The sequence below is a fragment of the Mytilus edulis genome, chromosome 13 (assembly GCF_963676685.1).
Source record: "Mytilus edulis chromosome 13, xbMytEdul2.2, whole genome shotgun sequence".
In the NCBI taxonomy this organism is placed as follows: domain Eukaryota; kingdom Metazoa; phylum Mollusca; class Bivalvia; order Mytilida; family Mytilidae; genus Mytilus; species Mytilus edulis.
Genome location: NC_092356.1, coordinates 4,633,837 through 4,649,734, shown reverse-complemented (window position 1 = coordinate 4,649,734; position 15,898 = coordinate 4,633,837). Strand labels below are relative to the sequence as shown.

Sequence of the window (15,898 nt, the reverse complement as noted above, 5' to 3'; positions counted from 1 at the left end):
GAACCATGCAAGTGTTGTATAGTTAGTGCATGCTTTCGTGATTATTTGCAGTTTAAAAGTACCAATGGAAGTTCATTATCGGGTCTATTTTCAAAGATAGTATTCTTGACAACTCAAACATGTACGATTTTAAAAACAAGTTTCCATCAAGTATTCTTCTTTTGTTTCAAATATTTTTTTATAATGATTTATGCTTATGAAGATAATCCTAGGTAAGACAGATTTTTCTTATTCAAGGTCGGGGGCCTTCAATTCTGAATTCTTTAATTTTTATAGTAGATTTTTCTCTATTCCTTATAAATTTTGCACAATATACTATATTTTTACACAATATTCGAGCAATCCATTGTGCTGCAATCTTTGCCTATATTATTCCATCCTTTTTTTTAGTATAATAACTGAAGCTCATTGTTCTCTATTCATTAAACCCAATCCATACTCTCCCTTTTGGCATCAGCATGTCAGCTGTTTAGAATTGCATTCGGTTAATATCTATATAAGTGTTTTGCACTTAAATGTACCATACAATTAGTCGTACAATATAAAGAGCCTTCTTAGTTCTATTGTGAGGAAAAGGATAATTTTCGATCCCAAGATAATGGTCTTTGAAAGGTATTTGTATACCTAGTGTACAAATATTATCAGTTTAGACGATCTCCATTTTAACCATCGTCCCAGGGGAGGGGGATTGAGAGCTCACAAACATGTTTAACCCAACCAAATGAAGTCCAGATAATGTAGGTCAGTGGTTGTCCATTTGGTCTGACATATTTATTTTTCTTAAATTGTAGTGTGTAAAAATTGGAAGCCATTAGTTACTGCGTATGATCGTTTCAAATTTTTCATCTCTAAGCCTTTCATAGATGACTATATGGTAGAAGTTTTTCTGTTTGTTGAAGGCTGTTTAGTGGCCTATAATTACTTTCATAAAGTTTATTTGATCTATGGTAGATAGATATTTCTTTGGCAATCATACAAAATCTCCTTATTTTACGGCAGTGGCTATTATGCCCGCTCTGTCTATAAAATCGTAGCTTCTAATCTTTTTTAGTATTTAGCAAAACAGCCTCTTTAGCAATATTTTGCCAACTCTGAATATGGATTTTAAAATACCTCCATTTCCTTTCTTTTCATACTATAGTGAAATTTTTAACTAAAAAAATTAAAGAGTGATTATTGAATTACAAGTTTTATATAAATATTCATTTTGATGATGTAAGATTTAAAAACAACCAATTTAAAGGATTGGGAATGTTTCAATATATTCTTGTTGACAGAGAGATTAATTTGAAGTATTTTTTACACCATTGTACACCCAAACGTCTGAAGTTAAATTGCTCATGAAAGTGAATTGATTGTTATTTAAATCCAGATAGCATCAGCAGCAGGAAAAAGATTGGAGTCTGATACAAGAGCAGGGTTTAAATTCACAACTACAGTGTTAATAGGCTAGTAATACAGATAATTCTTAGACCACTCAGCCACCAAGGCCCTATCATAAAATTAGATGTGTATTCTTATAGTACTAAATTAAAAAAATAACCAAAAGAATAAAATAATGGAAAATCCACATATTATCCTTTTGAATTTATTTGTAAATCAGAATCTTCAATTTTATCACTGCAGGTTAGTATAGATTCATTACTGCATACATTTTGTACACTTTTAGTTGAACGGTCAGTGAGTTCATTAAAAGTTAAATCTTCTCTAGCACAATGTAAAGAATCACTGTCACTAATTTGATCTACGGAATTAGTTTCATTGTTGTTAGTTCTCTCCTCATTATTAAGAACACTACAACTATCTGGCACATTAATTGAATCCAATATTCTGTCTTTAATACCATCAGAGTTTCCTTGTACATGTTGTAAATGCATATATTTTTCAAGAGTTTTTGACAATGTTCTATATTCCTTTTGAAGTTCTGGAAGAGGTCCTGGATAAATCAGATCTGAAAAAAAACCCAAAATATTCAGTTCAAAAATTTAAAAAGCATGACTTGTACTTTTAGAATATAGTGTTACACTGTACAATAATATAAGATACAGCGTGACATGTGAAAATACACCTCCCTGTTTTAGTTATAAAGTCCTGTAACTCAAAAAGTTTAAATCCTATTTTTAGCGAAAAGTATACAGATCGTTAAACCATCATAAGAAACAACTATGTTAAGTTTCATGAAATTTGGATAAGTGGTTCTCAAGTTACAGTGGGACATGTGGATGCCGGACAGACGGACCGACAGACAGACAGACAGACATCGGACATTTATATACCATAATAAGTCCCGTCAAATTTTGACGGGCATGTAAAAAGGAATTCTGAAACAATAGGGCATTTGTGATATATAATAATGAAAATATATTCTGCTATTTTCAATTTTGTTACCATGATGATCTGAGCATGGAAGTTATACTGAAAGGAATAACCACTTCCTCACTTCAAAGGTTTCATCTGCGTTACCGCCCATTTTTCAATAACTCGTTAATTGGTTTAATATCTGTCATGGAAGTTGATTCTCAAAATGTGATGGATCAAATCACTGACACTTTTCGGTCATTTTCGTGTTCACGGAGAATTACGAACAGAGAAGTTTTTGTCGTATATACGTGCGAAGTAACCGGAATAGTCCATTCGTTACATTCCATTTATGTACGCTGCTGAATAGAGTAATTCGTTCAATTTGTTATTTTAGTCCAATTTTCCTATTTCTGGTTATTCGATGTTAATAGTTTCAACTGACAGCTATCACATTTGAAATTGGAGAACAAGGCTGGGTGATTATCAATTTTAATATTTACAGTCAATTTTCCATGCTTAACTGTTGTAGTTTGAACAATTCTCGTCGGTTTTTCAAGTTTTTTCACATCATGTTACAGCGCCACCTTCTTCATGTTCTAATTAATAAACCTCGGATTTCACACAAGTGCTTTAACATTACCGGACTCGAAAAATCACGTGACTGATAAGAAATTTCAGATGCCATTTACAACCGGGGTATCACAGATAGTAACCAAAGGGGTCTTGCCACTGAGACTAAAATCATATGACTTTAGTACATAGCTCGGCAGGCCATTTATACTTGCTAATTAGTTGTTATTCCTTTAAAATATTACTTCCATGATCTGAGCTATACCAATGTTAATGATAATGATATTCTTACCTTTAGGATAATATTCCACATTATTTAAAAACAAAGCCCATGGTGGAAAGGACCTTTCTAGAATTTTAACTTTATGAGCTGGATCTTTTAATGTTTGTCTCAGATCTTCCACACTACACATGTCACAGGCTACAGCTACTAAACCATTCACCATTCTTCTTATCTAAATAAAGAAATAAAGATGTATTGTCAGCAGTTACTTAAAAAGACTTCACATGATATAGGGATCCTATAATAGGATAACTTTGCTATGTACTAGTATTCATTGCTTCAAGGTTAGTATTAGATTTTTCAAATGCATTTGTTTGTTCTTTTCTTTTATTTTATTTTCTCACAAAAAAATGTTTCACATGCTGCCACATTTTTGCCCAGGTTAGGAATTTCTGGCCTTTGTTAGTCTTGTATGTTTTTATTTATTTTAGTTCATTTATATGTTTTGGAGTTTAGTATGAAATTCATTTTTTTTACTTAGTACTTATTTTTGTTGAGGGGCCAGTTAAGCACCCCTCCAGCTGCCATATTTTTTGCTGTCTTGAAGACTCAATGGTGGGCTGGTTATTTTAACTCTTTGGTTGGGTTGTTGTCTCTTTGACACATTCTCCATTTCCATTCTCAACCTTATTTGAAACAACCAACGTGAAATTAGAAATAAGATAAGATTAGAATTAGTCCTCTTTCTTGGAAATTGTACTGTTTGGTTACCACTACATGCCAGGCTGACAGACACATCAAATCTAGATGTCTACATTTGATTTGACATTGCTGCAAGTGAATGGCCCTAGGCATACACATGTAGAAGAAATTCAGATTACCTGGAGTCCTGAATACTATTGTCTTCCATATGAAAGTACAGCATACCTGTTTATACATGAAAGATTTACTGATAATATGAACATCCCAGAATTCTAGTTTCTCTTGACATTCTTCTGTGGATCCTGCCATGTAAGGAGCATCTCTTTTTACATTTATTGAAACTGTTCGTACTGGATTTTTGAATTCTTCAGTTATTTTTTTCACACTGGTAAATGATGTGAAATTATTGGTTCCACACATAACCTCTGCTGCTTGTTGAAATTTATCCATGCTGAAAGGTGGGCTGCAATAAAAAAAACATCCATGAAATTAAATAAAAAAAAGCTGATGTATGATCTAATCAACTTTTAGTGGGTTACGGTACACTTTCTCCATAAAAGATATATTCAGCTACATTTGCTTCAGTTCAACATTTTACATTTCATAGGCGGATCCAGGGGGGGGGCCCGGGCCCCCTTTTCGTGGGAAAAATTTGGTTTATTATATAGGGAATCATTGAAGCATGACTGGAGCGGGCCCCCTCTTAGGTCAGTCAGCAGGCCCCCCCTTAGGAAAAGTTCTGGATCCGCCACTGCATTTCAATTTAGAAATTATTGCATTTACTATTGTGTTGGTTAATTCAATGACACCAATGTAGTTAAAACGTCAAAACATGCTTCAGGAACCTGATGTTTAGTGGTTGTCCTATGTTCATTTGGTTCATAGGGGTTTCTTTTTTCTGATTTTAGACCTTTTGTTTTCCTGTTTGAATGGTTTTACACTAGTCATTTTTGGGGACCTTTATAGCTTGCTGTTTGGTGTGAGCCAAGGCTCTGTGTTAAAAACCATACTTTGACCTATAATGGTTTTAAACTTTTACAAATTGTGATGAGGAGGGAGAGTTGTCTCATTAGCACTCATACCACATCTTCTTCAATCTATTCATATAGTTTTCATTTATTGTTTTAAATGTCAAATTGGCTGTTAGTTCTCTCTCTTAAATTGATTTACATTTGTCATTTCAAGGATATTAATAGCTTGCAATGCGGTATGGGTGTTGCTCACTGTTTAAGACCATACTGTGACCTTTACATCATTTGTTCTTCTCACAATTCAATTTTTAAATTTTAGATGTGCTCCTTAATAGCAGGAGGAAGTTACAGAAAAGAAGGAGATATGTACATTGTGATGTTATCTTACTGTATAAGGTGTACAAATCCCCTGTCAATGATTGGTAGTGGTGTACCAGTGCTGGTGTAGGCTGAATCTTTAAAGATACCTAATCTGTAGATATAATGTCTTCTGTAAGGTTTACCGAAACAGCGGAAATTATCAGCTACCTGCTGTATACTGTGAACTCTGAAAAAAAATATTCTTTAATCTAATTCTTCTGTTAACTATATACATTGTAACCTATGTAATTCGACACACTGGGGGTCAAGAAAAAATGTCAGATTAAACAGGGTGTCAGAATACTCATAATATAAAAAAAATGTGTTGGTTAAAGCTGGATGTAGGAATACTGAGGTGTAGGATAAGGCAGGTTACACTGTATATGTACATGGAATACTGAGGTGATGGATTAGGCAGGTTACACTGTATATGTACATGGAATACTTAGGTGTAGGATAAGGCAGGTTACACTGTATATGTACATGGAATACTTAGGTGTAGGATTAGGCAGGTTACACTGTATATGTACATGGAATACTTAGGTGTAGGATAAGGCAGGTTACACTGTATATGTACATGGAATACTTAGGTGTAGGATTAGGCAGGTTACACTGTATATGTACATGGAATACTTAGGTGTAGGATAAGGCAGGTTACACTGTATATGTACATGGAATACTTAGGTGTAGGATAAGGCAGGTTACACTGTATATGTACATGGAATACTTAGGTGTAGGATAAGGCAGGTTACACTGTATATGTACATGGAATACTTAGGTGTAGGATAAGGCAGGCTACACTGTATATGTACATGGAATACTCAGGTGTAGGATAAGGCAGGTTACACTGTATATGTACATGGAATAATCAGGTGTAGGATAAGGCAGGTTACACTGTATATGTACATGGAATACTTAGGTGTAGGATAAGGCAGGTTACACTGTATATGTACATGGAATAATTGGGTGTAGGATAAGGCAGGTTACACTGTTTATGTACATGGAATACTCAGGTGTAGGATTAGGCAGGTTACACTGTATATGTACATGGAATACTTAGATGTAGGATAAGGCAGGTTACACTGTATATGTACATGGAATACTTAGGTGTAGGATAAGGCAGGTTACACTGCATATGTACATGCAATACTCAGGTGTAGGATTAGGCAGGTTACACTGTATATGTACATGGAATACTTAGGTGTAGGATAAGGCAGGTTACACTGTATATGTACATGGAATACTGAGTTGTAGGATAAGGCAGGTTACACTGTATATGTACATGGAATACTTAGGTGTAGGATTAGGCAGGTTACACTGTATATGTACATGGAATACTTAGATGTAGGATAAGGCAGGTTACACTGTATATGTACATGGAATACTTAGGTGTAGGATAAGGCAGGTTACACTGTATATGTACATGGAATACTTAGGTGTAGGATAAGGCAGGTTACACTGTATATGTACATGCAATACTTAGGTGTAGGATAAGGTAGGTTACACTGTATATGTACATGGAATACTGAGGTGTAGGATAAGGCAGGTTACACTGTATATGTACATGGAATACTTAGGTGTAGGATTAGGCAGGTTACACTGTATATGTACATGGAATACTTATATGTAGGATAAGGCAGGTTACACTGTATATGTACATGGAATACTTAGGTGTAGGATTAGGCAGGTTACACTGTATATGTACATGGAATACTTATATGTAGGATAAGGCAGGTTACACTGTATATGTACATGGAATACTTAGGTGTAGGATTAGGCAGGTTACACTGTATATGTACATGGAATACTTAGGTGTAGGATAAGGCAGGTTACACTGTATATGTACATGGAATACTTAGGTGTAGGATTAGGCAGGTTACACTGTATACACAATTTGTTGTGGGTAAATAAAATTATTTTTTAATCAAAGAATCTATTTTTAATGTTCACACATGCAGTAAGTAAAACATTTTGTTTTGGATATATTTCCATGGAAACAATATGTGATCTGTGTTGGATAGAAATTGACCTTATAAATGCAAGCTAAGTGCACAAGGCCATAAAAAAGAATAGATTTGTTTGCCCAACGATACCTACCCAGAAAAAAGCTGCCTACTCAAATTCTTTTATTGTCCTGATTTGAAGAAGTTTTTTTTTTAATCAGATAGGCATGAAGACTAATAAACACCTGATACTTCAATTTCTCTTTTCGAAAAAAAAAAAAAGAAAATGCATACCTACCTACCCACTGTCTCAACCTTTGGGTAGGGTTTGGGCAAACCAAAATTTTTTTAATTGTGGCCTGAATATATGTGAATGTGTAACTCTTTCATTGATTTAAAAATATTTATATATCAAATTTATGACTAATTTTGGTCTGTTTTGTACAATTACAAACAGTTACAGACTTTTAAGAAAGCTCTATTCTAATTTTTCCAAGTGATTCCCACAATTCCTCAATCCTTCTTTTGGTCCGTTACAGTTTATTTCCTAATGCTTGTGGAATAAAACTTTGGTTGGCTTGCTTGCTATGATAGCTATGCTTGTATAATTGTTTATTTAAGCTTTGTAATTAAGATTGACATCTTCAAACAATACATATAGTTTAGTTAAATCTTTATATATATCATATTTTAATTTAATTGGACATTATAGCAATATAATTGTACAATATACAAATATAGCAAGCAAGCTAACCTAAGTCTTGCTCTACATATATTAGGAAAAGAGCTGTAAGAAACCTTTATTTCTGTAATTGACAAGGTCTTATAAATTTAAACACTCAACTTAAATTGTTCACAGATCTTATTCTTATGTACTTGCTCTGACACTGGTGTTCACAGATCTAGAGGCGGAATATATATAGGAAATCACTGAAGCGTGACTGGAGCAGGACCCCACTTATGAAAATTTCTGAATCTACCAGTGGCTCATACATACAGCAATCACTTTCTAAATACAGACACTGTCAATTCAGTAATTATTGCAAGGTTTTTATTATTGCAAAAGATGTGACCGAGTTGTAAACGCAATAATTTAAACTTACATTTTAAAACATTTCATATGAATTAAACAGGATTTTTTGTAAAATCATAAAAATTAAATTGCATTTAAGTCTAAAATGATTAAAATCGCTATAATAAATGCATGCAATAATTTCTGAATTTACAGTACTTTTCTGTTGTCTATAAATTAGGGTCTGGATGGAGTTTAAAGGGATAAAAAATACTTTGCAAGTAAAACAGAAAATATGCAAAAACAAGAGTCTCTCAAGAGCCTGAATCACTCACCTGTTACTTTTTAGCTTAAATCTTCCATCAATGATTATTTTTTGCGTTCCCGTATTATATTAATGAGTGCCTTGAAAATGCCATTTCAAAAAAAATGTTCATTGTATCTGTCATATTTTCTTCAAAAGCAAATAAATACATTTTACCCATATGTTCCATTTTAACCATAGTGTCTATGTTTCTTGGCATACAAGGAAATAAAACACAAAATTTATACTAGATTCATTTGAAAAGATTTTTTAAAGTTAAAAAACTAAAACTTGTGTAAAATTGTCCTTCAAGGGCATTAACTCCTTAAGGGGTCAATAGAAAATTTGGTCAATAAACTGTTTTGTAGATCTTACTTTGCTGAACATTTTTGCTGTTTACAGTTAACATGGGTTAATATCTATCTATAATAATATTCAAGATAACCAAAAAAACTGCAAAATTTCCTTAAAATAACCAATTTATTGACAGCAACCCAACAATGGATTGTTTAATTTGTCTGGAAATTTCAGGGCTGATAGATCTTGGCCAATTGAACAATTTTACCCCACGTCAGATTTGTTCTAAAAGCTTTAGTTTTTGAGATATCATACAAGCCAAAAACTGCATTTGACCCCTATGTTCTATTTTTAGCCTTTTCAGCCATGTTTGACAACGGATCAAAACTTCCAAAACAAATTATAAACTAGATACCCCTGTTAATGTTTGAAGGTATTTGGCCCAGTAGTTTCAGATGAGAAGTTTTTTGAAATAGTTTACGACCACAACAGAGGACGGACGCCAAGTGAAGGCATAAGCTCACACGGGGCCCCTGTGAGCTAAAAATGAAGAACAAAACTAGAGGCTCTAAAGAGCCTGTGTCGCTCACCTTGGTCTTGTGCATATTAAACCAGGTGCTCCGCAGGGCGCAGCTTTATACGACCGCAGAGGTCGAACCCTGAACAGTTGGGGCAAGTATGGACAAAACATTCAAGCGTGATACAGCTCTGAATTTGGATTGTGATCAAATTTTTGACATTACATGGTTTTTTTTTACACAAAACAAATGTCAAGATTTTACAAATCAATTAAAGATTTCTTCAAACTTTTTAAATCTAAAATTAAAAAGTTGACACAGCATAGGTTTCTGACACAGAATGAATGTGGTCTAATGAACTTAAAAGTTTTTTTTTTGCCTTTGAGCAATTCACTATGCTGTTGAATATTAATCCTCTCAAAAAAATGTTTGAAGAAATTTTCTTTTTATTTTGATATCTGAAATGAGAAAAATTTAACCCCCCCCCCTTTTTTTCACATCCCCGTTTCCCTTTTTCCAAAACTGATATCAATTCAAATTTCTAATGGAGTTTGCAACAATAACTACTCTTTTAAATACATCATGAAATATTAAAATGTAAAATAAAGTGCTTGTTATCACTGAATGGTAAAGATTGGGTGGTAGTAAAAGTGAATATACATTGTTTATTGTATAAAACAATAAAAAAAAACTTCATCAGCAACATTTTATATTGGCAAATTGAAGTTATTTACATAAAGTTATTGGCAAATAAAAATAGAAAATGACACCATAGTCATGTCTGGCAAATGTCCAACATACATTATCTAAAAACATTTTAGATAAGATAAGGAAAAAAAGCTTCATCAGCAACATTTTATATTGGCAAATTTCCAATGAAGTTATTTACATAAAGTTATTGGCAAATAAAAATAGAAAATGACATCATAGTCATGTCTGGCAAATTTCCAACATATATTATCAACTACTATTCTATAAAAAGAAAGATAACTCCAATTGAAAATTAATTGCTGTTGGACAATATGGTGCAATTAGATATTTCTTGCTATTGTGCAATACTGTGCAAATTGAAAATTTCTTGCTATCGCATAATACTTGATATGGAATCCTGATTTAGACCAACTTGAAAACTGGGCCCATAATCAAAAATCAAAGTACATATTTAGATAAAGCATATCAAATAAGCCCAAGAATTTAATTTTTGTTAAAATCAAACTTAGTTTAATTTTGGACCCTTTGGACCTTAATGTAGACCAATTTGAAAACTGGACCAAAAATTAAGAATCTACATACACAGTTAGATTTGGCATATCAAAGAACCCATTTATTCAATTTTTGATGAAATCAAACAAAGTTTAATTATGGACCCCATTTGGACCAACTTGAAAACTAGGCCAATAATTAAAAATCTAAGTACAGTTTTAAATTCAGCATATCAAAGAACCCCAAGGATTCAAATTTTGTAAAATCAAACTAAGTTTAATTTTGGACCCTTTGGACCTTAATGTAGACCAATTTGAAAACGGGACCAAAAATTAAGAATCTACATACATAGTTAGATTCGGCATATCAAAGAACCCCAATTATTCAATTTTTGATGAAATCACACAAAGTTCAATTTTGGACCCTTTGGGCCCCTTATTCCTAAACTGTTAGGACCAAAACTCCCAAAATCAAACCCAACCTTCCTTTTATGGTCATAAACCTTGTGTTTAAATTTCATAGATTTCTATTTACTTATACTAAAGTTATGGTGCAAAAACCAAGAAAAATGCTTATTTGGGTCCCTTTTTGGCCCCTAATTCCTAAACTGTTGGGACCTAAACTCCCAAAATCAATACCAACCTTCCTTTTGTGGTCATAAACATTGTGTTAAAATTTCATTGATTTCTATTTACTTAAACTAAAGTTATTGTGCGAAAACCAAGAATAATGCTTATTTGGGCCTTTTTTTGGCCCCTAATTCCTAAACTGTTGGAACCAAAACTCCCAAAATCAATCCCAACCTTTCTTATGTGATCATAAACCTTGTGTCAAAATTTCATAGATTTCTATTTACTTAAACTAAAGTTATAGTGCGAAAACCAAGAAAATGCTTATTTGGGCCCTTTTTGGCCCCTAATTCCTAAAATGTTGGGACCAAAACTCCCAAAATCAATCCCAACCTTTCTTTTGTGGTCATAAACCTTGTGTTAAAATTTCATAGATTTCTATTCACTTTTACTAAAGTTAGAGTGCGAAAACTAAAAGTATTCGGACGACGACGCCGACGACGCCAACGTGATAGCAATATACGACGAAAAATTTTTCAAATTTTGCGGTCATATAAAAATGGACACGGATAAATTCTTGACATAATTGTGTTTTGGTGATAGTGATGTGTTTGTAGATCTTACTTTACTGAACATTCTTGTTGCTACAATTATCTCTATCTATAATGAACTTGACCCAGTAATTACAGTAGAAAATATTTTCTAAAAATTTACAAAAATTTATGAAAAATGTTAAAAATTAACTATAAAGGGCAATAACTCCTTAAGGGGTCAATTGACTATTTTGGTCATGTAAACTTATTTGTAGATCTTATTTTGCTGAACGTTATTGCTGTATACAGTTTATCTCTATCTATAATAATATTCAAGATAATATCAAAAACGGCAAAATTTCCTTAAAATTACCAATTCAGGACAGTAACCTAACAACAGGTTGTCCGATCCATGTGAAAACATCAGGGCAGATAGATCTTGACCTGATAAACAATTAAACCCTGTCAGATTTTCTCTTAATGCTTCGGTTTTTGAGTTATAAGCCAAAAACTGCATTTTACCCCTATGTTCTATTATTGGCCGTGGCAGCCATTTTGGTTGATTGGCCAGGTCACGCCACACATTTTTTAAACAAGTTACCCAAATGATGATTGTGGCCAAGTTTAGTTTAATTTGGCCCAGTAGTTTCAGAGAAGAAGATTTTTGTAAAAGATTACTAAGATTTACGAAAAAATGGTTAAAAATTGACTATAAAGGGCAATAACTCCTTCAGGGGTCAACTGACCATTTTGGTCATTATGACTTATTTGTAAATCTTACTTTGCTGAACATTATTGCTGTTTACAGTTTATCTCTATCTATAATAATATTCAAGATAATAACCAAAAACAGCAAAATTTCTTTAAAATTACCAATTCAGGGGCAGCAACCCAACAACAGGTTGTCAGATTCATCTGAAAATTTCAGGACAGATAGATCTTAACCTGATAAACACTTTTACTGCGTCAGATTTGCTCTAAATGCTTTGGTTTTTGAGTTATAAGCCAAAAACTGCATTTAACCCCTATGTTCTATTTTTAGCCATGGCGGCCATCTTGGTTGGTTGGCCGGGTCACGCCACACATTTTTTAAACTAGATATCCCAAAGATGATTGTGGCCAAGTTTGGATTATTTGGCCCAGTAGTTTCAGAGGAGAAGATTTTTGTAAAAGATAACTAAGATTTACGAAAAATGGTTAAAAATTGACTATAAAGGTCAATAACTCCTAAAGGGGTCAACTGACCATTTTGGTCATGTTGACTTATTTGTAAATCTTACTTTGCTGAACATTATTGCTGTTTACAGTTTATCTCTATCTATAATAATATTCAAGATAATAGCCAAAAACAGCAAAAATTCCCTAAAATTACCAGTTCAGGGGCAGCAACCCAATAACGGGTTGTCGGATTCATCTGAAAATTTGATGGCAGATAGATCTTGACCTGATAAACAATTTTACCCCACGTCAGATTTGCTCTAAATGCTTTGGTTTTTGAGTTATAAGCCAAAAACTGCATTTTACCCCTATGTTCTATTTTTAGCCATGGCGGCCATCTTGGTTGGTTGGCCGGGTCACGCCACACATTTTTTAAACTAGATACCCCAATGATGATTGTGGCCAAGTTTGGTTTAATTTGGCCCTGTAGTTTCAGAGGAGAAGATTTTTGTAAAAGTTAACGACGACAGACGACGACGGACGACGACGCCGGACGCCAAGTGATGGGAAAAGCTCACTTGGCCCTTTGGGCCAGGTGAGCTAAAAAAATAGGCCAAATAATATAAAGAGAATATTTGGGTGCTAAAATAATTGGGGAAGGGAATATTGCACTTAATCTATGAAGAATAGCAAAACAAGAATGTGTCCAAAGTACATGGATGCCCCACTTGCACTATCATTTTCTATGTTCAGTGGACTGTAAAGTTTGGGTATAAACTCTAATTTGGCGTTAACATTAGAAAGATCATATCATTACCATGTATCATCAATACAGTGGATATAGCTAGATACTAACCAAGCAGGCGTGATCGATGTTGATCTTACACAGTAGCGAAAATCTTTGTTTTGTTCACATAATATCAATGTGTACTTCAATCTAAATATAATTGTTGTTTTGAGAAATGATTTGATTGTAGGTTGATGATTAAAAAAGTCTCATTATTTTCCCAAAACAAAAAAGATTACTAAAAACATGTGCAAATACCTGTCAAACCACTTGGCGCTTGTCTCATCCGATATGATTCTATATTCATTGCAACTTTTTTTCTGATAGAATGCCACTGTGTGTGCGTGATAAGTATAGCTGTTTCAATAATTGGCATTGACATCTTTCATACATATGTTGTTTTTTGATATTTTATTCCGAAAAGAAACTGTACACAGAGATGCAACTAATCGTCGAACCTGTCGGACCTAAGGGGCAGAATTTATGCAGGTCCGGCAAAACTTGTTGCTGTGCAGGACCTGATGGGCGGCAATATTTTATTCTGCTTGGGTCAGCCAAAACTTAATTCCCGATTGGTCCCTGCAGAGTATTTTGTTCATAAAATTGTGATTTTACAACCACTTTGCATGATAAGATAGAACAACAATACACAGTACACAAAAACTTTATTTTCACACTTGTTTATTACCCAATATGTTTCAAGGAATGAGTAATCACAGGTAGGTTTATGTTTGGTAACTATTACTTTTGCCCTGTAATTATTACCTTTCTTTCAGATAAAACATGTAAACGGCTCGTCAACTGTATAGAAATTGAAAGTTGGTGTTGACATTCACAACTACTTGTGTATGTAAAAGTTGATTGTTCTTATTAAAATATAAAAGTTGTCTTATAAATGGGAAAAAATCAATGGGTTAATTATTTTGGAGCAGGAATTTCAGATGTTGAGAAATGTACACTGAATGTAGATAAAACAAAACTACGTTTTTTGTTACCATGTCAGTTCAAAATCCATCATGCTGCTTGGTTAGTACCTATATCAGCTATACCGATGATACAAGGTGATCATATTTAGGGAACATTAGTACTAAGTTTCAAGTTGATTGGTATTCAACTTTATCAAAAACTACCTTGTCCAAAAACTTTTACCTGAAGCATGACAGACAGACGGACAAATGAACGGACGGACGAACTAATGAAGGGAAGTACAGACCAGAATAGGTGGGGCATAAAAATGTGAGAGAAAATAACCCCTCATACCAACCCTAATCAATAGTTTTACCTTATTTCTTCTCCTTTCTTCCCAAGTTTTATATTCAATATTTTTTGTATCCACAGTAGATCATGTTGTTCTCCATTTAGTTTTCTAAATAAAAATAAAAATAAAAATGAATTTATGAAACTATTAACAGTCAGGGGCATTACATAAACAAGTAATTTTTTAAAGTTACTTATAAAAGTAATTTTTGTTTTTGAAAATAAAATAATTACTTAAAAGAGTTATTTTAAATTTCAATAAAACATAGACTAAATGTAGTTTTGATGAATTTTTACATAATTTCGTATCATAAAGTTAACAATTTATTATATTTGAGAGGATAATAGAGATGAAGTGTTACTTTAAAAATTATGACAAACATATTACTCGAATAAGTTATTTGATACATTTTTAATAAAATTAGTATTAAAACTTATTTAAGGAACATGTGTACTTGGTTTGGGTTACAAATTATAAATAACTTCAAGTCCTAATCAATTCACAAGTATATATCTATTTATATCAGTCTACCTTCAAGATTTTGGAGGAAAATGAGAATTTAATTGTCCCAAGATACCAATCTTTAACCAAGAAGCGTCAGTATGAAAGATAAGTGCGTCAAAAAGTTAATGAGTGTTTCAGAAGGATTAGATTTAATAAGTCAGGGGAAAAATAACCAGATGACTGTGAAAAAATGTTACACCTAGTAAAATCTGTATTATTAGACACCTATAAAAATTATATTCAGAAAAGTTACTTATATAAGTAATATTTAAAATAGCCTCGTTTTCAACATAACTTGAATAGGTAATTTTAATTGTTACTTGTTTAAGTAATGCCCCTGACTGATTAAAGGAATAATTGTAAATAATATGATTTTCCGCATATCTAATAATTACTGTAGCATCATATAATCATGTTGTTCATTTTGTTCTCTATACGAAAAATAAATACAAAATAACAGAATATGAAATTATGAAATGAAGGCTAGTAAATGATATGAGTCTCTTCATATCTAATATTTTTTGTAGCATCATAAAATCATGCTATTGTCTGTTTTGTTTTCTAAATAAAGAAAAATAAATTCAAAGTAACAAAATATGAATTTACAAAAAAAATAAATGAATACGACATTGCCTGTCTTCAAAAACGTTCTTTAATTTTGAGAAGTCAAAGTTCATATACGATA

General features: G+C 32.8%; 1 protein-coding gene across 1 annotated transcript in view; it reads right to left on the bottom strand.

Annotated features, from left to right (window-relative positions):
* Positions 1-1,572: 1,572 nt before the first annotated feature.
* Positions 1,573-15,898, bottom strand: part of LOC139501978 (tRNA pseudouridine synthase-like 1) — a 39,461-nt gene continuing 25,135 nt past the window's right edge. Inside the window, exons 4-8 of the mRNA XM_071291290.1 lie at positions 14,734-14,817; positions 5,156-5,314; positions 4,022-4,259; positions 3,164-3,326; positions 1,573-1,951 (exon numbers count right to left, since the gene is read on the bottom strand). Of these exons, the coding sequence (XP_071147391.1) occupies positions 1,575-1,951; positions 3,164-3,326; positions 4,022-4,259; positions 5,156-5,314; positions 14,734-14,817 (1,021 nt within the window). The 3' untranslated portion in view covers positions 1,573-1,574. The remainder of the gene's footprint in view (positions 1,952-3,163; positions 3,327-4,021; positions 4,260-5,155; positions 5,315-14,733; positions 14,818-15,898) is intronic.